The sequence below is a fragment of the Apus apus genome, chromosome 2 (genome assembly GCF_020740795.1).
Source record: "Apus apus isolate bApuApu2 chromosome 2, bApuApu2.pri.cur, whole genome shotgun sequence".
Classification (NCBI taxonomy): Eukaryota; Metazoa; Chordata; class Aves; order Apodiformes; family Apodidae; genus Apus; species Apus apus.
In genome coordinates, this window is record NC_067283.1 from 123,873,133 (window position 1) to 123,899,077 (window position 25,945).

The 25,945-nt window shown below is 38.0% G+C and overlaps 2 protein-coding genes across 3 annotated transcripts in view; one reads left to right on the top strand and one right to left on the bottom strand.

The window, feature by feature from the left end:
• TERF1 (telomeric repeat binding factor 1) lies at positions 1 to 21,778 on the top strand. Of its 2 annotated transcripts, none has more exons than XM_051611641.1 (10): positions 1 to 187; positions 3,750 to 3,845; positions 5,913 to 6,043; positions 6,694 to 6,780; positions 8,088 to 8,237; positions 10,176 to 10,282; positions 10,892 to 10,948; positions 11,033 to 11,076; positions 12,067 to 12,131; positions 18,313 to 21,778. In XM_051611641.1, the coding sequence occupies exons 1-10, from the start codon at positions 1 to 3 to the stop codon at positions 18,469 to 18,471; spliced, it is 1,083 nt and encodes a 360-aa protein (XP_051467601.1). In that variant the 3' UTR covers positions 18,472 to 21,778. The 2 variants fall into 2 exon arrangements, with proteins under 2 accessions (XP_051467601.1, XP_051467602.1); XM_051611642.1 differs by lacking the exon at positions 1 to 187 and adding an exon at positions 3,505 to 3,521.
• SBSPON (somatomedin B and thrombospondin type 1 domain containing) overlaps positions 20,959 to 25,945 on the bottom strand; it is a 10,077-nt gene continuing 5,090 nt past the window's right edge. The window contains exons 2-5 of the mRNA XM_051611643.1: positions 23,551 to 23,745; positions 23,060 to 23,150; positions 21,740 to 21,916; positions 20,959 to 21,076 (exon numbers count right to left, since the gene is read on the bottom strand). Of these exons, the coding sequence (XP_051467603.1) occupies positions 20,959 to 21,076; positions 21,740 to 21,916; positions 23,060 to 23,150; positions 23,551 to 23,745 (581 nt within the window). The remainder of the gene's footprint in view (positions 21,077 to 21,739; positions 21,917 to 23,059; positions 23,151 to 23,550; positions 23,746 to 25,945) is intronic.

The window sequence follows — 25,945 nt, forward strand, 5'->3', positions numbered from 1 at the left end:
ATGGCCGTGGCGGCCGGGAGGCCTTTGGGAGAGGCGGGCGGCGGCAGCTCGGCCCGTCCGCCCCCGCCGGCTGAGGTGGAGGCCGTGGCCGCGGACTGGATGCTGGAGTTCGCCTGCCACTGCCTGTGTCGGCACTTCAGGGAGGACTGCGCGGCGGGGCTCCGGCGGTGGGGGGCTGTGGCGCAGGGTGAGGCCGGTAGCGCTCCGGAGGGCTCTGGGGGCAGCGGGTCCTGCGAGTTTGAGGGGCAGCTCTCTTAAGCACACTAAGGAGTGAGCTAGAGCACTAGAAGTGCCTCTGCCCTTACTTCTCGTTCTGTGTAAACTTTTCTTTACGTACGTGCCTTTAGCCGTCTGATGGTCGTCGTCACTCTTGTTGAGGAGGTTTTCAGGACTTCTGAGGACTTAAGAAGACTTCTAGAATGATACAGGGTAGTCTGTGGGGAGATTTAACAGTATCCGCGGCATTTGCGTGCGGTGCAAATAAAAATTGCCCCCTCCCTGGAAGTGTTCAAGGCTAGGTTGGATGGGGCTAGTGGGAGGTGGCTCTGCCCATCCAGGGGGGTTGGAACTATGATCTTCTCGGTTCCTTCCAACCCAAGCCATTCTGTGGTTCTATTAAAGCAGTGCGGGGGGGGGTTGATATATGTATTTCTTCTCAGTCCACTGGTGTTTGAGTTTAGAATGCAGTGGCAACTTTGCTGGAGTATTTTAAGATAATCAGTTTGGGGAAAATATGCTGTTTTAGTTAAATAAGACTAGGGAGGGGAGCACACTGGACTGACACATAAAAGAGTTGTTACTGATGGATTGGGGGTGAGATCTTTTATGTGATTGATTATGTGAATGCAAGCATTGGTGTTAGTCTGTCATCTTGATTCCATGAAGCTTGAATATATAATGTGGTTGCCTATATACCACCAGTGGTCACTGAAGCTGTGGCCTTAGATACTGAGAATTCAAGGCTACTGAAAACTTGAAGAGGCTTTAGTGAAGAGATATGTGAATGTGGTAGAAATCGTTGTAGAATAACTTAAAGTTTCTTGGGTTTGTATTCAGGGTTTGCCTAGAATGCCAGAAGTATTTTAAGGAACTATAGTCTAGCAGGTAAAGATAGAATGAAGTCTAGCGGTGGGATTGTGAATGGAAAAACATGTATTTAAAATATTGAAGAGCAAGAGTAGTTAACAGCTGGAAGAAAACATCTAGGTCTCAGATAAACTTGATGGATTTATGATGGTTTTTCTGCGCCAATAATTTTCCTGAGGATATTAGGTTCTTGACTCAAGAAAATGTGATAGCATCACTTGTTTAAACTTCTGCAAAGAATGGAATGTAATGCTGTGTAGAATTATTAGTAAGGAGATCGATATGAGAACTTGTAAGAGGTAATAAATCTAAAGATAACGTACTGACATCCATTGTGTGATGAGCTGCTAGATTACATCAGTAATGGTGCTTCTCGGTGTTTGGCCTTGGGACTGTATCTCAAGGAGAAGACATACAGAAATTTGGTGAAGATGTAGTTAGATAACAAGACCTTTTGAGGACTGTATTAGTATTAAAAATTAAGTAATTTTTAGAGAATGCAAGGTTCATAGACAACTGGGAACTAATAGGAAATTTGGAATTTGTTCCTGTTCTGTTCAGCAACAGAGGAAAGAGTTGGACAAATTGATGCTATATGATTACAAAGTCAGAAGTCTAAAAGTCTATTGAAAAAGCTAAGCACAGGTATAAGCTTGCATTAGAAAAGTGGGTGGTGTTTGTTTGGGTTTTTTTATACAGAAATACAGAACTATTCTTGTATATGGCAAAGTGAGACCCTACTGAAATAATGATTGGCTGTCAGTAAGAAGGTCAGTCCAAACTGAAGGAACTGTAGAAAGGCCAAGGGAACAAGATGACTCATTTTATTATGAGATAAACAATATTTTTGTACAGTTCAGTACACTACCATATAGAAATAATTAGGTTACCTGGGATTAAGGATTTAAAGACAGCATGACAAGGTTACATGTCTTGCCTACCTTATCATGTCTTGGCAGGATCAGGATATTATGGTCTAAATACCTGAGCTAGCTTGTGTAGGTATCTGTGTGGCAAGGAACTGAATTTCCAGAATTTGTAATGAAAGGCTGACAAACATATTTGAGTGGTTGTAGAGAGGAAAGCAATTTATTATTTAGGGCACTCTTAATGAAAGAATTCAAAGCAAAAGTACCTTGGGGATAGGGAAAGAGAAGAGGCTAGAAAAGATTATTACAGCTATGTCTCTTTCTGTTTGTCTGCATTAGTTGTGAGTAATTGCTGCTAAGGTCCTGGTGTCCACACAGTTCCTTTTCATTGGAATAGCTCTAAAGGAATTCAATTTGTGTACTCAAGACTGCTCCCTTGTACAAACCAAGCATGGGAAGTTTGCTTTAAAAACACAGCCCTGCTCTGAATTAAAGCACTAATGTAGATGTACCTTAAAAGAAAAAAGAAATCCAAAAGATCTTAAGCTACTTGCTAAGATGACCCTTTTTGTTCTGTGGGAATTCTTCAGCTACAGTATTCTGCCTCTTTCCAAAATTTCCAAGCTCTGGCTCCATCTTCAGGGCATGAGGATGGTGTTTATTTCTATCATTGTACTAATCCAAACTTTCTGAAATTCAACTCGATTGTCTGCTATGGAAGATGCATGACTTTCTGGCTATAACGAATGGCACTTTACTGCTGTTTTAAGCAATGTTCTTTTCTTACTTACTGTTTTGGCTAGAGGAATGAAAAGCTCTTTTATCACCTGTCCTCACTGAAGGAGTTGTAAACGTGTTCTTCCAAGCCCAAAAGACAATATCCCGCTTGATGCTAGCTTAGGTAGTCATTCGGGGCTATCTAATTACTTTGTAATTTCATGCTTATCCATTGTTCATAGGAGACAATCATACACTAATAAGCAAGTAAGCTGAGTACTTCCAAGTAAAACAATATGTTATGTGCTCTAGTTGTGTAATTGTGAAACTCGGGGTCCCATGTTCCAGAATCCTGTTTTTTGCTAGGCTGACACTGAAATGTCTACATAAAATACTTGCTGAACTGGGATGTTCCATTGGCAGCTTAGACAAGTCATTTGACACATTCTTCATTTTTCATTGTGATCATTTCTGTGTTATATTGTGAACACCAATTACTATATCCAGCACATTAAAATATGAATTTCACAGTAACCAGCATTATGCAAAGAGTCTTTTGATAGCTTTCATTCTAAAATATGTAACAGTCCTTGCAACCTTGGTAGGAGGATTTCCCTTGTAAATGTACACTTCTGACTAAGCTCTCTGTATAGTTTTTACTGCTTTTGGTCTGCTGGTTGCTATAGCAATGTGTTACCAGTCTGCATGTGCCTCGTGTTTTGCTGGCATTCCACAAAAATGTTCTCAGGAGCAGACGATTGTCTATCATAGTCAGCTATGAGCAAAACAAAACTTCATTTATTTATGTGAGATACTGTCTTCTAATGCTTGTGATGCATCTTGCCACTTGTAGGTTACTGTTGTGAACTGCAAGAGGGACAGGTTTTTCTGGTCAAATACTTAAATTTTATTTAAGTTCTTTTAACATGGAAGAATATTAACTAAATGTGCTTCATCAGTTTTCTAATAAATTACAAATTTAGTAGATTATTAAAATCTGATTAAGTGTCTAGTATAATTCTAGCCACACTGTGGCAGTGCTGGAGCAACACTAACAACTTTTCTCTTCTTTTCCAGCTCTTATTAATGGCCTCTCCAAAACACCTACGCATCAGATAAAAACGGTGTATCTCTGTCAGCTTTTGATAAGAATTTCAAAAGGAAAAAATCTTGGTAAATACTCTGATTAGTTTTTTTTATCACTTGTTTAAATAAATTTACATAAACTTGCATAAGTTAAGTATGCTTTCACATAACCTTTACTGTATGTGTATATATAAATAAAATTACTGAACTCTGCATTTTAGACTGTTTTATTGCACAGGTGACTGAGCTGTTTGCAGGACCAGTGTTATTCTGTGCTGACTGATTGTCAGAGTAGCATCAACAAAAGAGACACTGGAAAAGAGGGACTAGCTCTTAGTGAGCAATAACTGCAAGCACTGAATGTGTTTTTCTTTCTGCACATATTCCTGTCCTACTTTGACCTCTAGAGTTATAAGAATATCAATGTAAAGGATGACTGCCCTTGGTTCTTACAGAAGACTGCAAGACTTTCAGCTGGCAGCAGGTCCCTGGGACTATTATTCACTACCATGTCTCCTGTTTGGCTGTATTCACAACTTACTGGTTTAGCCAAACTAATTTTGCTTCTGTGCTCAAGTTTCTGGAAGACTTTTGCTGAAAGGTTTTGCTGCTTGAAAAAACTCTTTGGAATGTAAGGACTTAAAAAGCAGCCTTGCCAGCTTAAGCATGGAAGAAAAAAGTGTATTCTAGCCCAGCAGTGCCACAAAGGCTTGTTTTTATAAAATGAAAATTCTTAGGTTGCTTGTCAGGTAAGAACAATATTCAACTTGAGAATCAGATTCTAATATTTAAGTAGTCTATCATATACAAATTATGAAACTTTTCTGATAATGCTCCAAAACTATATTGTCATGTGTAGCACTTGAATATGACTTTAATGTGTGTTTTTAGCTGTCAATGTAGAGAATGACCAGTTTGAGGAAGACTGCATGTGCCTAGTAGGTATTACATCAAATGTAGTTGCACAGTGTACATGGAAAGCTAATATATTTTATTGTAGCTTTGCTAATTATTTTCCAGTTATTAAAAAATAGCCTTAATGCAGAGTAGGCTACTTTGGATGCCAACTCTTTAAGAGTTTAACACTTTGTTTTTAAAATATTAGAATAAACCTAATTTGAAATGTTATATTATTAGAGAAGCATATAAGTGTTATTATTTTACTGTGTATATATACATATAATACTAAAATATTCAGTGTGTCTTTTACTGTAGCAGGAATCAATTTTTTTAGTATTAATTTTTTTACCTTCTTCCTGAAAAATACTAACTATAAGGAACAAGAAGATACTAAGAGAGATTCTGCTATGCTGTCATATAAAATGAAAGAATAAGTGAGGCTGTAGCTCAGTGAACATCTTGAGCTAAGCTGGCAGTACCATGTGAACAAAGCAGTCTTGTGCACCTGCCAGCTCCTCCTGCATCTGTTGTGTTGGCACACTCACTTGTGCAGATCTGCACTGACCAGGCTGGGAAACTGTTTCTAGAGTGTTGAGGAGGTGGTTATTTGGCTGAGCTAGATTTCTGCTAGAACTGGTCACTGATCCTGGTTGCTGGGAGTTGGCACAAACTTTGCTGTTGGCACGGCAGTACAAAGACAGGGGAGGTTGCTTCTGTTTTTTCAGTGACACTGAAAAGCAGTAACACTCCTGTGTTAAGCTGTCTATTTAACCCCTTAAAATATAACTGAAGATAAGGTATGGAAATATAGAAAGACTCAGAAGAGAGGGAAAACAAAACAAAACAACTTAGGTTAGTAGTTACATTAAAAAAAATTAACATTGTTAGGACCATATGTTTTCTTATCTGATGCCCAACTTAATGTACAAGTATTATTAATGCCAGCCCAAATACATGATGTTGAACTTAGCATTTTTGCAAGTAGCTTTTTAACTGAACAATAATTAGCATACAATCTGCCCTAAAAATGCAACAGTAATATTAGCAAGGGCAGGAAGAACCAGTCTCTCTAAAGAGAAGGCAATTACTTCAGGTCTCTTAGCACCTGAAGAGACACTAGAAGTTATTTGATAAAAAAGGAATGAACAGTACGTATAGTACATATTACTTTACTGTATATACATAATGTAATGTTAGCTTTATCCTTTAAGTTTTTTAATACCTTTTCCTTCCTCCCTGCACCTCTCTCCCAAGAATGCCATTTTGAAGATGATCAAAGAATTTCACCTTTGGAATCTGCTCTGTCTTTCTGGACTTTACTTGAAAAGGAAGAAATTAAGCTGGAAAAGCTACATGAAGATATTCGTCGCTTGATTCAAATTCAGGTCTGTGCGACTTAATCAAAATGCTTTGGGATACTACCTACTCATTCTGCTAAAACAGGGCTCCTTTTGCAAAAAGTCTAGGCTACTAGCAGGCTGAACTAAATTTTCTAGTTTGTATTTTCGAGTTAATAGATCTGTATAGGGATCCTATTTAAATTGTTTTTTTTATGTACCAGTTCAAAAGTATTTCAAAAGCTGTCCATCTGAAAAAAAAAAAGGTATCAATTGAGAGATCGATTTTTAAAACACTAGTATTTTGAGCCTTAAAATATAAGTAGCTGCTTTTTTTTTTTCTTAAAATATTTATTTTATAAGACTTTATTTCAATGAGAAACATGCACAAGCATTATGACAGCTATTGTAACTCTGAAATTATTTCAGAGAAAGACGAAAGCAATACTTAATTACTAAGTATGGGACATTTTGCATCAACAAGAGTCCTTTTAAATGCCAGATGAAGAGGTTTTAGGCATACATAAGATTTAGTATTGTTTCAAAACTAACAGCTGTAACAAGATAACTGTTGGTAACTCTTCAAAAATCCAGAGGATTATATATTTAAGTCTTACAAAACTGTAGAAATGTGACTGCTCTTGTTTTTTATGAATCTCAATGTATTTCAGTATATCTTTTAATTATACTGTTTGTAGATTGTAGCAGTATATATGGAAAAAGGGTATTTCAAGGCAGCTGCTGAAGTTCTTGAAAGGATATTTTTGGACTCCGAATCAGATAAGGTAGTAACTCGCTTAACTTGCATTTAACTCATTCTCAGAGAAGAGGGGAGTGGGTTTCAAAAGCTAGCAAATGCTACTTCCATGGCTTTGTCCTAATTGCTGCTTATGTAGTCAGTTACACACCCATGGCACTTGTAAATAAAAAAGGAAATTAGTGACTATGGTATTGATAGAAATAATGAGAGATTTAGAGGAATAAAATGGTTCTAGTAGCAGCAGCGCAAACTTCGTTCCCTTTCCCATTTCGTTTGAGGAGGGAGATGTCACTACAGATTCTGGGGATTCGATATTGCTATTTTCTCAGAGTAAAGACAGTATAAACATGGTGGTAGAGATAGAGTAACCTTCTAATAATGTCTGCTGAATTTTTTTGAACCATTGCAGTGCACTTTGTCATATCTCTTGAGTAGTGTTCTACAGACTGAAGCATTGCAGGGAAGGAAAGCTCATTAGCATCTGTAGTACAGAGTGGATATTATTATGCTTCTGTTTGGAGAAGATAACATGTATCAGGCCACTTCCTGGTTTGACATTGACTCTGAAATCATTCAGAAAGATGCAAATTCGAGTGCCATGTCTATTTAAAATAATAGCTAGTGCGCAAACTTAAGTTTGCTGGGGTGGAGAAAAGAACAAGAGGGAAACTACAAGGCCAAAAGAAAAAAGGCAGAAAGTTGCCTGTGTCTTCCTCTGGTATATTAGGACACATGTTCTATGTAAAGTGTAGCACGTGTACAATTTAGTGTTCAGATACACTCTTCATTCAAATGTTCGGAAAGTGTGGGCTGTGGCAGTAGTATTCAGATTCATGAATAAGAAGGCAGCCTGTACACAAGTTAATTCTTGGTTATATTTTTCTCTCTAAGACTCAGTCATTGGTAGACAAAATCTGAAGTTGTGATTATCCATATCGATGTGTCCTTAATGCTGCTGTACTAAGTAGTCCTTTTCCTGCACGCTGTAACCCCCAATCTTTTTGAGGCAGCAAATGAGAAAAGAGAACCCAGTAATAAGTGGACTTTTCTGAGCCTTTTTATTCCATTGACAACCCTGCTTTTAGTATTATTTCTAAAGCGAATGAAAATTAGCATATTTGAAAAGTTACACTTTATTAGCTCAGTAAATGGTAACTGCTATTATGCCTAGTTAACTTCAGAACCGTCTTGAACTGTAGCATGAGGTTGTATAGGCATAGTTAGAAAACGGTATAATCATCTTGTTTAGGTTTGTGTATGTCCTCTTTAACATAGGTGTCAAGTTTACTGCAGGATATATTCTTGTGTTGTATAAAGCTGTGTTTTTCTTAGCGTTTAAGGGTGAAGCTGGCAACTGTAATTAAAAGCAAGGATCCATATGTTCCCCTTCTCCAAAGCTTCAATTACAATCTTTTGATAAGTAAAATCAAGTCTTATATTGAACTTTTCATGAAAGAAAATGAAACTAACTTCTTAATACAGGTATGTCAAAACTGTTTTCAAATCTTATTTCAAAAGAGATTCCTGATAAGATTAAACAGATTTATACTTTCAAGCGAATTGTTCAGACAATGTTCAGTTATTTTACTAGATGAAGCTTTATCTTCCTCTGGATTGTCCTATGAAAAAAAAAAAGTTGAATATATGTTTAGAAGAAAAGTTAGTAGGACTAAGACTCCTAAAATGTTTCTTTCCACAACTGTGAAAAACTGTGGAAAGTGTGATTTGAAAAATAGTTAGGGAAAAAGCATAATTAAAACAAGGTCTGTCATTAGTTTGTATTTAAGAGAAGCAGTTCTGATCTGAGACTCCTTAAAATAAATCTATATCTTGAATGTTTCTTACTGTATGAGTCTGACTTCTCATACTAAAACTAAAAGATCAAGAACTGTTAATTTTGCTCAAAGCTTTAGCCAGGAGCTAGGAGACTATTATTGCTGTTTTCCTGCAAACAAAAAAGCTTCTTGCTCAAAAGTAATTTAAAACTGGCAAGAACCATATTCCTCCTGCAGCTTATCTTCAAGAGGATTGTGAAGAATTTCTCTTATGTTTACTTCCTATAAAAGAATATTGAACTATTCAATTGCAAAAGCACAAACATCTAAAGGCAATAAGAAGCAAATTTTAAATAAACAAATCTCAAGTTCCTCTGGGGTTTTCATTTTCTTAGCAGAAAGAGACTGGAGAAGTTATTAAATTTATTCAGAGTGTAGTACAAGGAATACCTTTTAACGCTTTCATTCAGCTGTCAGTTTTAAAGCTTAGTTTTCAAGGCTATTTCTTTGTGTGTAAGAGGAGCTGGAGGCTTGGAGCTGTCGGACAAGGCCCAAAACTCCATACTAGCATACCTAGGCTCTCTGTTTTGCACCCCCACTGCCTGCACATCCATCCTGCTGTATGCACCCATGTTTCAAATATTTCTGAAGTCTTTTTACTTGAACTGAGTTATCTGGGAACATGGAGGAGACCACTGTGAAGACTTCCCATTTTTGCTGTGCAATGCATGCAGCTGTTTCCTGCAGAGTACCCTGTGTTCCTGACAGAAAATAAACACCCAGCTTTAACTGTTCATCTCCTTTCTGTCTTCTGGTGCCTTATGTAGGAGCATGAGGTGGTCAACATTGCTGGACCGTTTTGTAGGTGCCTTTTTCTAGATAATTGTCGAGCTTGGAATCTGCAAGATTGCATGTCCTATAGTTGATTAAGTTCTTGCACTTCAATAAACTCTTACAGGTTAGCTGTAAGAAGAGCAGTCTGCAGATAACGCATTACACTGGAAAAGGACCTATACCAAGAAAGCATTTATCTGAATACTTTTCCTTTCATAACTAATTTCTATTGTGGGCTAAGGTATTTGGTTTGTTTTCTTCTTTGGGTTTTTTGAAGGTATTACTTACTAGAGCAAGTAGATGGGAGGAATCAGGAAAAGTACCAATCTTATGATTCCCTAGACCCTTTTTATAAAAGGATGAACTGTTCCATCCTCTTGGGAATAAATGAGAAATAATCTTACTTTATGACTAAAAGTTTAAGCAGGGTGTTACAAGATTCTTTTGCTGGTGCAGGAGAGGTTACATTACAAACCTAAAGTCTGATTAGACAGATGCCTTTTGAAAGTGTTTATAGATATTTCTGAACCTGCCATGCGCTGCAGAATTAGGTGAACTTGTGAGGCCTGTCAGTTTTCAGTTTCTAAGCTAGTTATTAAAAAACAGACTTTGGAGTACTTTGATAGTATTCGCAGTCTTGATGAATTTCAACTTAACACACTACAGGTTTTTTTTTTAATTACCCTGTGGAGGGGTACTGTGAAATCAGCACTGTTAGTTCTGATAGGGAGAACACACATTAATCTTCATGCAACTACTATCTGGGTACTGACTGCCTTTAATTTTAAAGTATTGATTCCATTTCTCACAGGCAGCCACAAAACAGGTAGAGTCTAAAGGACTGGAAGCAAAAGCACTGGAAAGCAAAACTATCTATGTCAACAAAAATGATGGAAGTAATTTGGAAACAAAACAAAGGTTTGTATTCAGCATTATACTGCTGAGGCATGTGTTTGGACAGTAACTTGAAACTTGTAGAACTAGGTAGGTAGAAGGAAGGATGTAAAATTCCAAACTGTTGTCTAACAGAAAATTAACTGCAAGTACATACTCTATTTTTAAGTTTTGGCTTTTCTGTGGTTGTTACTCTTGGCATTTACATCAAGTGGCTTGGTGCTAAGTATTTGCTGAAGATGCACATTTTTCAGTTTAAACAGCTGTCAGTCTTGTATAACAATAAAAACATAGGGATACTTATTTTTCTCTGTTCTTGACTGAGCTCTTTTTAGTCCTGCCCTCCTAATTTTAGGCTGTAGGTCATCTGGAAAAGAAAGAGGCTAAGGAAAGGGGATTACTTTATTACTTTTTCCTTTATAGCTAAACAAGGTTCCCTTGATACTAGTGTTACGGAAAATAGTTCTGGTGCTTAATGGCTCTGGCAATCAGAACCCTCAAAACAATTAGACACACTTCTAGGAAACGCTGGTGGAACTTGAAGCCCAGTTCCTTCCCCCCTCCTTTGACTTTATTTTGAAAAATTCTAATATTCTAGGTTTATGGATTATTTTTTTGCTTTTTTTTTTTAAGATCAATGACAAAGGAACAGAGTGAGTCACCTGGAGACATAAAAAAACCTTCAGTAAGGTAAACATTATTTTTTGTTGCTTTTGGTCATAGGCGCTTCATGAAGTTCTGTGGTTTTTTACTTAAGTTCTGTGCTCCTTGCAGGCCTCGTTCAGGATGGAAACACAGAGCACGTTGTGTTCTACAGAGTGAGTATTAGCTATTTTTATACTTTCAAAACAATTTCACATCAAACAATTCACCCTCTCACCCAATAAATTGGTTGGTGGTTTGATAACTGCTATTCGATGTGATTGGATTAATATAAAAATTATTACGATTAAAAAACCCTGCTGATTGTGTGTAGTTTCTGCACAAATGCAGATTTGTGGTTTGCTGCATTTAGGAAACTATGAAATGGCATAAGGTTCCCTGGCAACTCATTTTGCAAAATCATTCGCTATTTTCTGCTTTGCTTGTGTTTTTGTGAGTACTGAAACTTGTCTCTTTCTGGCTTCAGACCTAGATAACTGCAGGAGAGAGGAACTGCAGAGATTGGCTGATAGGAAAATCAATCATTGTGTAAAATTAAGATGTTCATACATCTTCCTGATAGTACTTCTTTAAAATGTACAGCATGAGTTATAAAATATGTATTATTCTGAAAACCATTAGCACCCTCTTACTCTCACCACAAAGAGATGGCATTATAGCCTCTGCAGGTGGCCATGCTGTGGACAAACTCTTAAGATGGCCTGGATGCTTGCCACAATTAGGACCTGACACATGTTCTGTGGAAATGATGGAACCTGTGTAAAAAGTATCATAGCTCTGATAGCTGGTTAGTTACACTGTGAGAATGGAAAAATGAGAGCAGTATGTGTAGTAAAAATATTTTTATCAACATGAAATAACAATACTTTATTACTATGTACCAATTTTTACCTAATTTTTTTAAAAATACAAGTTTTCTGTGAGCTCTACAGCATAGAATCCTTGGATTCTATGAGTCCTTGGATTAAGGTGAAATTCACATGTATATGGATATAAAAGTATATAAATAGATAATCAGACACTGACATCTTCCCAGTCTGCCAAAGCATATAAAAATCATGTACGTTCTTCTCTCATGTAAATGGTAAAATGCAAAACTACTGCCTTCATGTTGACTCCTTGGATATATATTGATTGTCTTCTAGGTCTGAACAACTTGCAAAATGTGGAGAAACAGGGAGATGCTTCGGCTTGTGCCCGAAAAAGACAGGTTTGTGCCCGTTGTCTACTCTAAATGAAAATAGTTTTCACTGCATAGATATTTCTTTTTACCCCCAACTCACTTGACCCTGCCTCCAAGATGCCTGGGTTTAAGATTCTCCACTGCCCTGAGACTGGCTTTTAAGTTCCAATTCCTGTCTCAAGTATTGTTGCTAATGCTCACGAGCATTTAATTTGTTGAAAAAACTGTTTAATAAAGCTTAGTCTGAGTCTTTTTAAAACATTAAAAAAAACCCTTGCTACTGTTTGGATTAAAGAATTCAGGTTGTCATTTGCCCCTAAGAGTTTTAGGCATCAAAGACTTCTTGTTTTCCCACTTAGAAGGCTAGAGATTTAGCAATTTTATAATTCAATACTTAGTTCATATGAGGTGAAAACATATATATTTACTTGAAAAACTATTCTAGTTTTTATAAATAATAGGGTCTTTTTATAATGCTACATTCTCCTCATGAGTAAGCCTACTTACTATCTTGAATTATTTTTAAATAATTCTACTGTGTTCACTAATATTAGAATTCTCTATTGGTGGGAAGTACAGAAGGTTATGCCTTAATAGAAGAGAATTTGATATGTTGGGGTGAGCTGATTTTTGTGTGGTGACAATTTTTCTTCAGTTATGATAAAATGATAAAACATTTCTGAATGAAATTAAATGCATTCCCAATGTTGAACTCCTATTACAAATATCTATTATGAAGCAATATGTAGTCTTTCTGTTTGGATAACAGTGCAAGTTATCAACTTACATCCATTTTTCTGATCATTTTGACAATTTAATTTTTGTATAACAGGGAAAGACAAACCTGCCTCTGTTTTCTCAGACTGTTCTTGAGAAGCAGTTAACTTATTCCTAGTTCTGTAAGCATTTTTATGGAATTTGAAGTACTGGTTGAATGTCCAGTTACATGCTGTCCTCAAATCAGTTAGGGTCCTAATGAGAGTTGTTGTTGAGACAGCATACCACCATCTGTCCTTGGAGGCGAAGCCCCCCGCTACATATAAACGGTTTTTCACTTTCTCACAAATCTCAGGAATAGTCAAATAATTGAGAGCTTCCTTAAAAGATGCAAATACAAGCTTTAATAAATCAGCACTTCCTGGATTTGAAGGCCTGTTGCCTTCAAAAACATAATAAATTACTTTATTCCAACTTATACTGGATAGGTACTTTGTCAGCCAGTTGTTGGTTAGCATGTACACTTCCATAAATCTTTTCAACATCGATTTAAACTAGTTGTACCACAACTGATAGAGCTATTGACAGTTTTACATTGACCTATTTTCTGTTATGGGGTCAGCTACAAGCACAATGCCCAGATCTAGGGCTTGTGCACACAGTTTGCTAGAAAAAAATAGATGTCTTTCTTAATCCTCTTATAGTTCAACCTGAATTGAAATGTAGAGACTAAAGTTATAGAAAACTACATAGCAAAGAACTAATTGAAAATTTTATAAACTTGAAAGAAATTAAAATTCAGAACCATGTTTATTTAAACACTTGGAAAACTAGGTATTTGCTCTCTGTGTGATACTTGTGATACTGCCTGACAGTGAGACCTCTCATACTGCCTGAAAAGCAAGTTATACTGGACTCTAAAACATTAAATCTGCTCCTCTGCTTATAATAATCTGGGTTATAAAATTGTCTGCATGCATGAAAGAATGCAGTGAATGTCAGAGCTGTTGACTTCTAGAACTTCCTTTTCTATGTAGTTCTTCTTTCAATGTTGGCATTGTTTGCTCTTGTTTTGTAAATGGCATTTCAATTGCAATGGTTCAGTGCCCATTTTCAGCCTTTCATTGCTGTGTTTTCAGTTAGCTGCATGCAACAGTCTGCAGTGCTATTGAAAGGAAGTGTACTTTATTTTCTCATCCCTAAATTAGGGGATGCAAGTGTCACAGAATTTAGAGAACTGTACTCAACTTTATATCCTGTGTGTATGGCAAGTTCTATGAATTGTCTAAAATCTGATTGCTTTTTACTGAATGTAAAAGAATGTGCCCAAAAATTCGGTGCTAACAATTGAGTCAGATTTATATGGAAAAAAATCCATATTTAAATTTGGAGGAGAAAAAAATATCTGAGCAGAGTCCCAGAACACAGCCAAAGGAAGGCACTTTAGTGTAGAGAAGAAATGGCTCTAAGGAATAACAAGATCTTTAGATATGATGGTATGTCCGCAGAGTCTGTCTGGCAAACTCAGATTGGTCTGCCAATGTTCTGAGCCAGCCAAATGTCATATTGCTGTGGACTAGGCACTGATTGTATTAGCTGAAGCATAGGGGGTATTATGTCCACTCTCTCAACCAGTCTTACTCGCTTGTACCAGTGCAGTGCTGATGGCTACATAACTGCCTGGGCCCTCTGGGATGGTGGTTTGGTGGGGGAGAGCAGGTTACTGCTCTATGCAGTTCCTCAGTGAAAAGAAAATGAGCCCAAACTCTGGTTTACCTATAAGGCAGACTCCTCATTTATATGTGAAACTGAGAACATTTTTTTTTCCTTAAAAAAGCTCAGTATAAGCAATTTAAAATCAAAGTGACCAAAAAAACAAAAAAAGCTTTTAACAGCAAGTGTAATAAATCATTGCTAGAGTTGTAATTGTCTGTGCTCCTGGAAGTATTTGAATTATCTGGTGTTGTAGGTCAAGTATAACTGTTACTTGAATAAAGATTTAATTTAGGTAAGTTTTCTGGCATGCCCTGAAAGGAGGTGAACTAGATGGTTCCAATGGAATCTCTGACCTTTTAATAATAGTAAAAAGCCGCCATTCACTGCTAATGTTGCAAAAATCTGTGGAACAGGCAGCACAGGAAAATGAAGTATTTTTAATAAAAGGTAGGCTACTTTAGCGAAGTTTTAGCTTTCTAGCTGTTTTTAAACACAGCTGAACTACTACTAAGTCTTACTCTGCTTAGTGAGGTTTATCAGTGATCATGGTTTTTTGAAGAGGCATTGATAGTTTGCATTAAGCTGGAGTAAGTCCAACTTTCAGCTGTGAAGTTTGATCTTCACATACCTCAGATTGCACTTTGTGTAGATGCCAAACTTTTCCTTGTTGCAGAATAACCAGAATACAATTTTGATCAGGCTAAATGTTATCCAAGCTCCCTCCCCACCCAGAGTCACACACACATGCACCCCTGCCACCCATTCACCTTTGAATGCTGCTGCCACTTTTAGCAGCTTAAATTTAAGGGAAAAAGGAACCGTGCAGAAAGGCATTCAATATTGTCACCTGGCTTATCCCTGGTGCCTCAACTGCTGTTGCTGTTAAGTGCAGAATCTTTCAATGTTTGCAGGTGCCTAAGTATGGGCACAGGTGCTCTGCCTGCCTGGTACTCCTGCCTCTGTCCTGGCCCTCACACCTGCTTCAAGGCTCCTTTAATTGCCAGCTGGTGCAGCTGAATGCACCAAACACAAGCTCTCACACATGCAGCCCATGGGCACTCTGTTTTTCTTGTACTCCAGAGTCCATTTGCAAGATGTCTCCCTTTTGGACAAAAGGGAAAATTTTCACTCGTTCAAGGAGACAAAGGAAAGGCAGAGGGGGCCTGTGCAGCCGTGTCATGTTGCAGACTCTGCTCCTGGGCTGATTCTCCAGCCCATGGATAACTAGAGACTCAAAGGAAAAGCAACAAGACATACAAAGGCTTCTGGTCACAAAGTCTATCCTGAGCCCACTGTGCTGGTTGGGACTGTTAACATCAGGTCCTGAGGAAGCTTGTACTGGAGATGGGGAAGGGGAGGGGGTAACTGGCAATGCAGGATCAAACCTCCACCCCTTGCCCTTGCAATTGGTCTAACACAAGTTCTTGCCAGCGTAGCTGCATGTGGCTTCAGCCCTGTCCTGAACCCACTTTTTTCATCCCATGTTTGTACCATGTGAATACCTGAAACCAGCCTAGACTTCCCTGACCAACCTCTCCTAAATTTTGCCAGATACCAGAAGTACAATTGCCTTCACCAGACCAGAATTACAGTTACCTTTCCATCTTTTAGCTAGCAGTGGGGTGCTGGACTGACCTGTATTCAGCAGTCTCTGCACTCCATAGGAGCCTAGAAACAACCCTTGGCTGAAGCCACCGCAGGGATTTCGGAAGGTCCTGTACTTTTTTGGGCAGCACCAGGAGTTTGGCAGGGAACAGCCCATGGTCCTCCTGTGTGAAAGGATGTGGGAATCCCAGTCACAGCACCAGATGTTGTTGTGGAAATAATCTGAATTGCAATTTAGGTCAGAGCACAAGCAATTTATTTCTATGGCTAAAGGAGATGATAGGGAGCAGCAGAGGGACAGCCTCTGCTGATGCGAACTCTGCCCAGCGGGGGCAGCTACAGAGTTTCTGTAACTTCTACAACCCATTTTTCAAAAAAACTATGTCAGATAAGCAGCATATGATATGTAACAGTGAATGAAATTCATCAGACAGCTCTAGGCAGTACGTTCTTTTATAGAATCATAGAATGGCTAGGATTGGAAGGGACCTTAAAGATCATTTAGTTCCATTCCCCCTGCACGGGCAGGGACCCCTCCCACTAGACCAGGTTGCTCAAATGTCCAATCCAACCTGGCCTTGAACACATCCAGGTTCAATACAATTAATTTATTCTGTTTAAGTGCTTCTTAACTCCTGAGACCTCCAAAGACCAGAGCAAGTTGACTGTTTTTCTCCTTTCATAACTTCACTGTGGTCCATGAGACCATCAGAAGCAGCAGGACATCCCCAGGGCAAGAAGCGGAAATTAACACAAATGGAACAGCTACACAGTACAATTCTCTGTACATCTTAAATTTCATCAACATTTTTAAGTTTACATTTTTTCTTGAAGTTAAGTCTTTACACTTCAGATTTTGGGGAATAAATTTAGAAAGAACATGTTATCAAACTGCTATTTGAAATAGAAACTGTTACATTTTAGAAATAAGTTTTCCTACACAATTGTTTCAACTGACAATCCTGTCTTGTATTTGCATAGATAAGCTGTTTAGTTTGCCTAAAGAGGGGTACTGGTTGTAGATTAGTATGATTAGTTGTGTATTAAGAAGCAAGGATTTTAAGACCTTTGTGGAGCATCAGATTCTAGCAGAATAATTTTTTTTTAAATAATTTCTCATTAAAGTTGCCAATTGCTATTCCAAAGTGAAAAAATGACCATATGTAATACACCTGTATTAAAAATGCAGTGATCAAAAAGTAGGCATGATGGAATATATAGGATCTGTAAACTTTTATGTATACATATTTCATACATATATCTGTAAAGTTACAATAAAAGAAAGTTGGTACTCAGTTCCTCCTCACACTATACTGTAAAGGTAAGTTTTAAAAAATCAACTATTTGATTTTTTTAAAAAAATTAAGTTTTGTTTCACTTCATGTGCAGTCTTAAAATCGTTTTGAGATATTTGAATTGAGAAGGAGCTAAGGAAGAACTGGTACACTGGAGAACTTTGGAAGGGATTGCTTACAGATGTATAGCTGCAAGTAATTTTCTCTCCTTTTATGAGAGAAATGTCATCCCTTAAAGATCAAAAAGCTTGTACGTCATGAAAAGGAAACTTAAGTAGTGGGCTCAACAAATGGCTAAAAAATGCATAGCTGTTACCTGAGGATATGGCTAATCTCACTTTCAAATGCAGTATGTATAATTTTCCTTCTTTCAGCATTTTAAATATTGGGATTTGGTTTTCCTCGGTGCACTGAAATTCCTTTGTTGTTGGTAAATGGTGTCTTGATTCTCAGTCCCTACGTTAATGTGTCACAAAATGCTTTCTCTTTAGTGATTCACACTAGGATCAATCAAGGTTTGTCTTGGCTCAGTTAATGAAGTAGATTTTTGGAAAGCATGTTTTGAATGAAGCCAGTCTTTATCCAATGGCTTTTTTTTTCCTCTTGTAACTTGTGAAATTCAAAGCACATGGGTCTGGTTCCAGGTGATTTCTGCTACTGTGTTGTAACACTTGAGTTGGTAACATGTGTTGTAGTATTTAATGTCAAGTTTTGGTGCTTAAAAGAAATCAGAATGACCCTACTGGCCCTCGGATATCTGAGCTCTGTAGTAACTGAAGAGCTGTATAAAAACATTATATTTGCTATAAACTTAGCTTTTACATTAGTATCTTTCTCTTTTCATATATCCAGTATTTTCTCTGTTCTTCCCCTAGAGATGGACTTACAAAGAAGACTTGGAACTGAAATCAGGAGTAAAGGAGTTTGGAGTGGGTAACTGGGCTAAAATTTTGGTTCATGGTGACTTTAACAACAGAACTAGTGTCATGTTAAAGGACCGATGGAGAACACTGTGCAGGAATGACCAAGGCTAATTTGGACTACAGGAATCAGCTCAGCTTGACCTTTTCCTACGTAAGGATCTAGTTTAGCATTTTTGGTATAATAGCTTATCTTAGTCTCAGAATGTCTAGCAGTGTGTCTGTCCTAAAACATGAAACAGAACAGTAGTAGTTGTAAAACATTCATGTAAGCTCAGTTGTTTGCGTAATGATGACTTAAATGTGAAGCCTGGCCTTTTCTTGACTCGCATGGCATGATCTAATTTCTGAAATGGGAAAATGCCTGCAGTGATTTAAGAAAGATCAGTTTTATACACAGGGGTATTAAATTACTGTAAACATGTTTAACTTGATAAAGGCTAATACAGAGTCATGTGTTCTCCATTTTTAAAGGGTTGTATCTCGAGTCAGATTGAGCTTTTTTATCACATTATTTCCTTCCGTATAATCCATTCGAATGTGGTTTGCTTTTATTTGAAATTTTGGTCAGACTTGTCATCTTTGTCAGTAAGCTATTCAAAAAAATATGTATGTATTAGTATAGCTAATTATACAGTCAGGTTCCTTTATTTTTTTCAGTTAAAAAAGTGATGCTCCATGTAATTTTGTACTTATAAGTAGTAATGCTGCTGGGTTTTGTTGTTTGGGGTTTTTTTTAAAGGGTTAAATTCTAGGTGGCAGATTAAGTTGAACCATATTATATATTGGCATAATAGCACTTTTTATCTCAAGGAAGAGATGGAAAACATGGAAAATAACAGTATGATACTAGGTCTTAGCATCTATTATATTGTGCTACCTACCTTGTCTTGAGAAGTGGCTTCTCCTAGAGGGGCAGGAAAGGGAAAGCTCAAAATCATATGGCCAAAATGGGGCTCTGACAGAGAGCACAGCTCATGAGACATGTTTCATCTATGCTCTCCTCTGTCTCTGTCTGCAGTGATTGCAAGCAAAGATAATCTCTGATGGGGGTAACCATCTGTCAGGGTGTCAGTTGGTCACTGTAAATGCCCTGCTCATGAGAGACTGTAAAAGATTAATGATGTACTACTCTTTCTCTCTTGGTTCAAATTGTGTGGAAAGGAGTTCCTCATCCTCAGAAAACCCATACTTTCCACTGTCATATTCATGTGAATCTAGTGACTTGAACTAATATATCACAGCACTCTTGTGAAGTGAAAGCTCTTAAATTCAGATGTTTTCTGTACCTTTTGTCCTTGGATAAGGTTTTTAATTTACTAGAACCTGACAAGGAAAAGCATCTGTCCAAACTGGTCATAATAAAATAAACCCCTCTGCGATATTTTTCCTGTCTACAAAGGAAGATACATATTCTTGAAAGATGAAATGTTTAGGAAGAATTAAGATAATCTCTCTGCTTTCTGTATTTAAGGCCTGCTTCCATTAAGATAAAATAGTAAAGTACAGTTACAAAGGTTTGTTTCACACTCTTACTGTGGACAGAACTTCAGCCAGGTCACCTTCCTCATTCTTGCCACCAGACACTACAGTTTCTTCTTGCAGCTGCTAGAAACAGCACCAAGCAGTAGTCTTCAGGTTCCACGGAGATGCTGCCTGTCTTAGCAGTAAATTTTCTCAACCTTAAGGCATAATTTCTTCTCAGCAAACAGTGCAAGTTTCAGGATCTTGATAAAATACAGGCTTTTTCCTTTAGCAAGGAATGCTAAGGAGCTGTTAACTGTACTATAGCAGGTATCTGGTAAATGATCAAGTGCAGTATGCAGCCTCTTTAATGCTGTGACAATAATTCAAGGTAAGTAATAGGTAACAAAACAAGGATTTGACCTACCTGCGTAACAGTCTTGCCAGTGCTCTAATATTGCAGGCTTCTCTGTTAATCATTGTACATGAGCAGTTTTAACTAGTAATAAGTAACTTTTTTAATGTTAGCCAAAGCTTTAGTAACAAAGTCTTGTTTAGGTTCATCTGTCACGAAGTTCACACTTTGTATTAGTGACATGAAGATCTGAGCAGGGCTACTTCCTGAACGATGCTGGCTAGCTTTATGTCTTGATGAAGGTGGCTGAACATGAAAACTGCCATGTGGAAGAATACCCACTTGTAGTATGAACAAAGGATCTAAACTGAAATGTGGTTTTAACTCTCCAACTTTCATTTTTATTCACCCTTGCTATTTAATTATGACAACTATTCTCACTTGAGAATGTTTGGTTGGCTTACTGCTGATTAGGAGCAGTGCCTGTAGACAGGACTGCAGCCAGGAAAGAACAAGAACTTTAGGAAAAGAAGCTATTACAATTAGAAACATTAACTCTTTAATTACAAAAGAGAAATACAGGAATGTGCTTCTAGTGTTCTAATAAAATGATCGGGTTTAGGGTTTTGTATTGAGGCAGAGAGAATTTCACAAAAGGCTTCTGACTCCTTCAAAATTTGTTTAGGCTCCAGAAAATGCAGTAGGAATATGTAGGTTTCTTAGCATTGGCATTAATTTTCATAATCCTTTTGGTTTTGCTGTTTTAAAGGTCTTCTAAACTTTTATGTAAAAATAAAGCTATGCACAAGGGGACATGAACAGTGCTCCAGCTGCCGAATCTTCTTCCAGGTTCCTTGGCACTGAGAGTTGCCAACTGCTTCCCAGTGTAAGATTTTACCACTGAAATGTGACAGTAAATGAGGAATTAAAACACTGAAAACTGTGTTTTGTGTTACAAGGTTGTATTGTATAACATGTCAAGATTATATTTGCTTATTAATGTAAGAGTTTAATTAGCTCATCTGGCTCTTAAAATGCTTTCCTAAGTATAGCATACAGGGTGATGGATTGAGTAGCTGGTTGTACAGGTATTAAGTAGTATGCATATTATTAAATGTATAGATCAAATAAAAATCTGTTCCCAATATTAAATGTTTACTTTCAACACTACTGTTCTAGAAACCAGGTGTCTAGGTTTAAGAGTACTGATACACTATTTTAAACCTGAAATCAGATTTGGAGTAGCCAGGGAATACTGTTCTTAAGTGAAAGTGTCCGTAGCTGTAAGAAGACCTCTTGCACTACAGACACTGCATCATCCATTCATAATAGTAAATAAAGCACTCACTGAACTCTTATATAGGAATTATTTCACAATTTTACCTAAGTTTTAGAAGAAATTTATGTGAAAATTGAAAGGGTACATCTTCCGAGCTCTAGAGCGATATGAGCCACTTCCTTTTTAGGTGTAATAATGCAGCTTTTAATGAGGCCTGGAGAAGTCTTTACCTTCTGTACTGGATTTTGCTACAGAAGTGACAGCAGAAAAATGGCTTTCCTTACCCCTCTGCATTATGGCCATCTCCAGAGCAACGATGCGTGTCAGCGTTCATAGCTGGAGGCTGGCAAGCCACACACACAGTATGTCCTTCTCGTAGGTACTGCATCCATCGAGCGTATGGCCGATTTTCCAAAGCACAGTGGTGTGAAAGTGATTCTGTTTTGAATTCCACACAATATCTGCTCAGCAGGAAAATAATTTAATTAGTTACAACAGATGAAGCACAAGCTAGGTATAAACTTTAAATGTGGGTGGTATTTGTCAAGTTCAAGTTAGACATCATCATTGCTAGCAAGTCTGTTTCTGACTAACCCTAAAAGCATTACACAAACTGTTTCTCATTCCATGCCTCAGTCCTGTGTCTTATGTATAATCTCACTTTCTGGATGTGTTCTGTATTCTTAAATTATGTTGAAAAACAAATTGTGTCAAAGGCTGAGAAAGCTGGGGTTGTTCGGCCTGGAGAAGGCTCCAGAGAGATGTTATAGTGACCTTCCCTTCTGAAGGGGCCTACCGGAAAGCTGGGAAAGGACATTTTACAAGGGCATGTAGTGATAGGACAAAGGGGAATGGTTTAAAACTGAAAGAGGGTACTGTGAAGGTGATGAGACACTGGAACAGGTTGCCCAGGGAAGCTGTGAATGCCCCCTCCCTGGAAGTGTTCATGACCAGGTTGGATGGGGCTTTGAGTAACCTGGTCTAGTCGGAGATGTCCCTACTGACGCAGGGGGGGGTGGAACTAGATGATCTTTAAAGTTCCTTCTAACCCTAACCATTCTATGATTCTGTATTTTTTCTCATATGCTGCTAAAAGAAAATGGAAAAGAAGCTTCAAGAATACCAATGGGCTTTATTGTTCTGGTGAAAGTAGCATTGGGCAAATCATTATGAGCATTACAGACCAAATAATAGGCTAATTTAAACACCATAACCATCTGTACTGGTAACTAAAAATTTTTTTTTACTGCTTGTGTCAATTAAAGAAAAAAAAAGGTCTCTTGAGACTGATCATGTTCAGTCCATTTTGTTTTTTCAGAGACCTGGTTTCTCAGACTTACATTTATTCAGCCTTGGTTTAGCATTATTTACTGTTTGGTTTCAAAAGCAGCTATCCTCACGTTTGCCATGACCCCAATGTCTAATTCAGGACAATTAGCAAGTAATAAAAAACATCTAGAGCGTGCAAATGAACTGCAGGAGAGAAAAAACAGCACAAGCTATAGCTTATTGTTTAATTATTGCAAATTCAATTACATTTTTCCCTGTAGCAGGCTATGTTCTATTGAACAAGGTGACACACATGCTTATGATAAATAGTTTACCCAGTGTCTTCTTTATCTGAAGGCCAGAGAGAAGATGCTGCTTGTCGTTTTCTTTGTTTACCGTATTCAGAGGTAGTTATGAAAGCAGGGACTGAGGAAGAAAACAGTTACAATAAGGCAGCAAGACACAGCTGAGTCATATTTCAATTCCTGTAACAGTGGGTGAATGAATCAGGAGCTTGTGGATGGTGATGCTGACTACTGAAAAACTGATAAAATGTTGGCAACATCAGACCTCAACTCCATTCCTTACAGCTAAGCTCTCTACTTACTCAGAAGAAATATATCTACAAATCCATGCCATCTAGTCAGTGAGGAAATAGGATGTTATTTTTATATATATATATGATACAATGATAGAAACTAAGGTTTTAAATTGTATTTTTAACCAGCTAGCTGCAGATAGATTTACTTTTTATGCTTATTGACATCAGTAAAATTTATGAAGGCTCTAATGGGCACAATGTACAGATAAAGCAAAGGGAGAATACCGTGTTCATGGCCGCAGTCCTCTCCCTGGTAAGTCAGGTATTCCAGGCAGCCAGCCTTCTCCTCTACAGCAGGACAAGGTTCCCCACCATTTTTCGGTTCCTGTTGTACGTAGCGCCTGCGTATCCGCAGATTGGGTTGACACTGTTCTGCACAGCCACTCCAGTGACTCCACTCCCCCACAACGCATGGAAGAGCTGCAAAGCAGCATTAAAATATTACTGGTAGTCAAGGCTTCTGTTTTATCCTAATTACTCTCAGAAGCTTGAGTAATAAGACTGTGTCTGTTTTTTTCTTTCTTACATACTTCTATTTATTGGGTTTTAAATGCTCTTCTAGGAGTTTGCATCTTCAGATTTAGCATTCAAACCTGGCTGCAGTGCTTGCCTCCCTATTCCATCCCTTGTCCAGAAAGAAAGAGCTCCTCATGGAAGCCTTTGACTACAGCTGTGGGGTTCTTCTGTACCCTCTTCTGAAGCATTAGCCCCAAAGGACACCAGCTCATGGATTATCCAGACCAGTGAATGGTCTAACCTACCTTGGCAGTTCCTACACCACTAGATTTTCTTAAGAGACAAAAAAATAAAGTAGCAGAAATCAGGAAGCCTTTCAGCCTTCTTGGTTCCCCTCAGACTGATTCCTAACCCCTTTTCTTCAACACTGAAGGAAGTTCCACTGCCACAGCTTTGCACAGGACATCCTGCCCTTCAGTCCTCACTGCAAAGACAATTTTTGGTCACAATTTTGGCTTTGTTTAGTCTCACAACAGGGGATGTGTGTAGAGCTGTGTGTCTGTGTCTGTACAGCTACTGATACAGATAAAGCTTTACAACAATGCAGATCTTTAAACATACTACATAAAATGTAAAAATGTCATTTAAAATCCCTGTTCTGCCTATTCCCATCTACAGAATAGTCCACTGGATATTCGACTTCCAGTTCTCATGGATCACAAACTTCCTCTGAACTCGACCAGAACATTCTGGGGAAAGTGCAATTATTTTGAGAGTAAACTTTGAATCATAAGAAACTGAATTTCCCTCAGGCAGAGGATCAATAGCACAGGTACCATACACTTCTACTTTTGGTTTCTCCTAACCCAGCCTAATATTCAGGTGCAAGGAACTTCCCCCTTTATCTGTTAAATTAATATATATTAGGTGAGGGTCTCAAATAAAGGTATCAGATGAAGAAAAAGAAATCCTTTGTTTTGTATTCTATGGTATTTTTCTGGTAACTGTTGAAACTTTTAGCCTATTTTATGGCCTTTGGCACCTTTTTTGATTAACATGCAAGTTCTTTAGAAAAAAACTAAATCATCAAGAATGAGCCCTTATTTTGTGTTTGTCACTTTTTGTAACCTTTCCAGGAGAGATGTAAATGATAGACTATAAACATCTGTTGTCTTGAAACTCAGAAATGCTCGGTTCTACCATATCTGCTATCCACTGGCCACTTCCTTCCTTGTTTTATTCTCTATAGTGCATCTAACTGGCATGTTCCTTATAGTTCTCATATGAAGCATGATAAGCATTTTTCTGATCTGTAATTGTCCCTTCTCTTGCATTCCTCATGCATACTCTGCCAGATATCTTCCAGGTGGATACAAATAATCTACGCTGGGATAAAAAGGTTTAGCTGCTGGGTTCCCAGAATACAGAAACAGAGGATGGACACATTATCTCTGAGTAGGAAGATACATAATGCATTGCTCTTCACTTTATTTGTCCATTAACACAATACACAACAGGAAAAAACACACAACTATTTCACGTCTCCATGAAACTGAACTTTCCTTAGCCTCATCTACAGGAGCACCAAGCCTCAGGTTTTGAAAACTCTGTGGCCCAGCAAGTTCACAGCTCTTCAAAACTGCACTGAGTGCTGACCTCTAAGAGGTCATGAGGATCGTCTCTGGGTGCTTACTGATGGAACAAACACAACCCCTCCAACAAGGAACTTCAGTCTCAGCAGGCAGAGCAGTGAAAGAACAGGTAAGAAAAATGGCTCACACACAGGCATCCATCAAGAGGAATAATCATTTCCTTTCATGAATAGTCTTCAACCTGTGGTCTACAAGGACATTTTATTTGATTAGTGGTCCATTCCCCACCAGCATCTTCTCCTGGAGGCCACCTGGCAGGTGTTCTTGGTTGGGTAGCCATATTCCTCTGGGCCACCTCCCCTCTCTACAGCTGTGTGTCTAGAGAGAATGTCCTCTGCCTGGACACCAGGAGCAGGACCATCCTTCACATGCACCCATGGTTTGCTGCTGGGGAAGCAGTGAATGGCCACGTCTGCAGCTGTCCTTCACCAAAAAATGAGACATGCAATCAAAGCACTGCAGCACTTTATCTGCTTTTAGTCCTTGATGGGTTTGCTTTTTCAGTAAAGTTA

Coding starts and splice junctions, on each gene's coding strand:
- TERF1 (XM_051611641.1), top strand. CDS start 1: ATGGCCGTGGCGGCCGGGAGGCCTTTGGGAGAGGCGGGCGGCGGCAGC. Junction 6,044..6,693: donor GTCGCTTGATTCAAATTCAG/GTCTGTGCGACT, acceptor TACTGTTTGTAG/ATTGTAGCAGTATATATGGA. Junction 10,949..11,032: donor ATAAAAAAACCTTCAGTAAG/GTAAACATTATT, acceptor TGCTCCTTGCAG/GCCTCGTTCAGGATGGAAAC.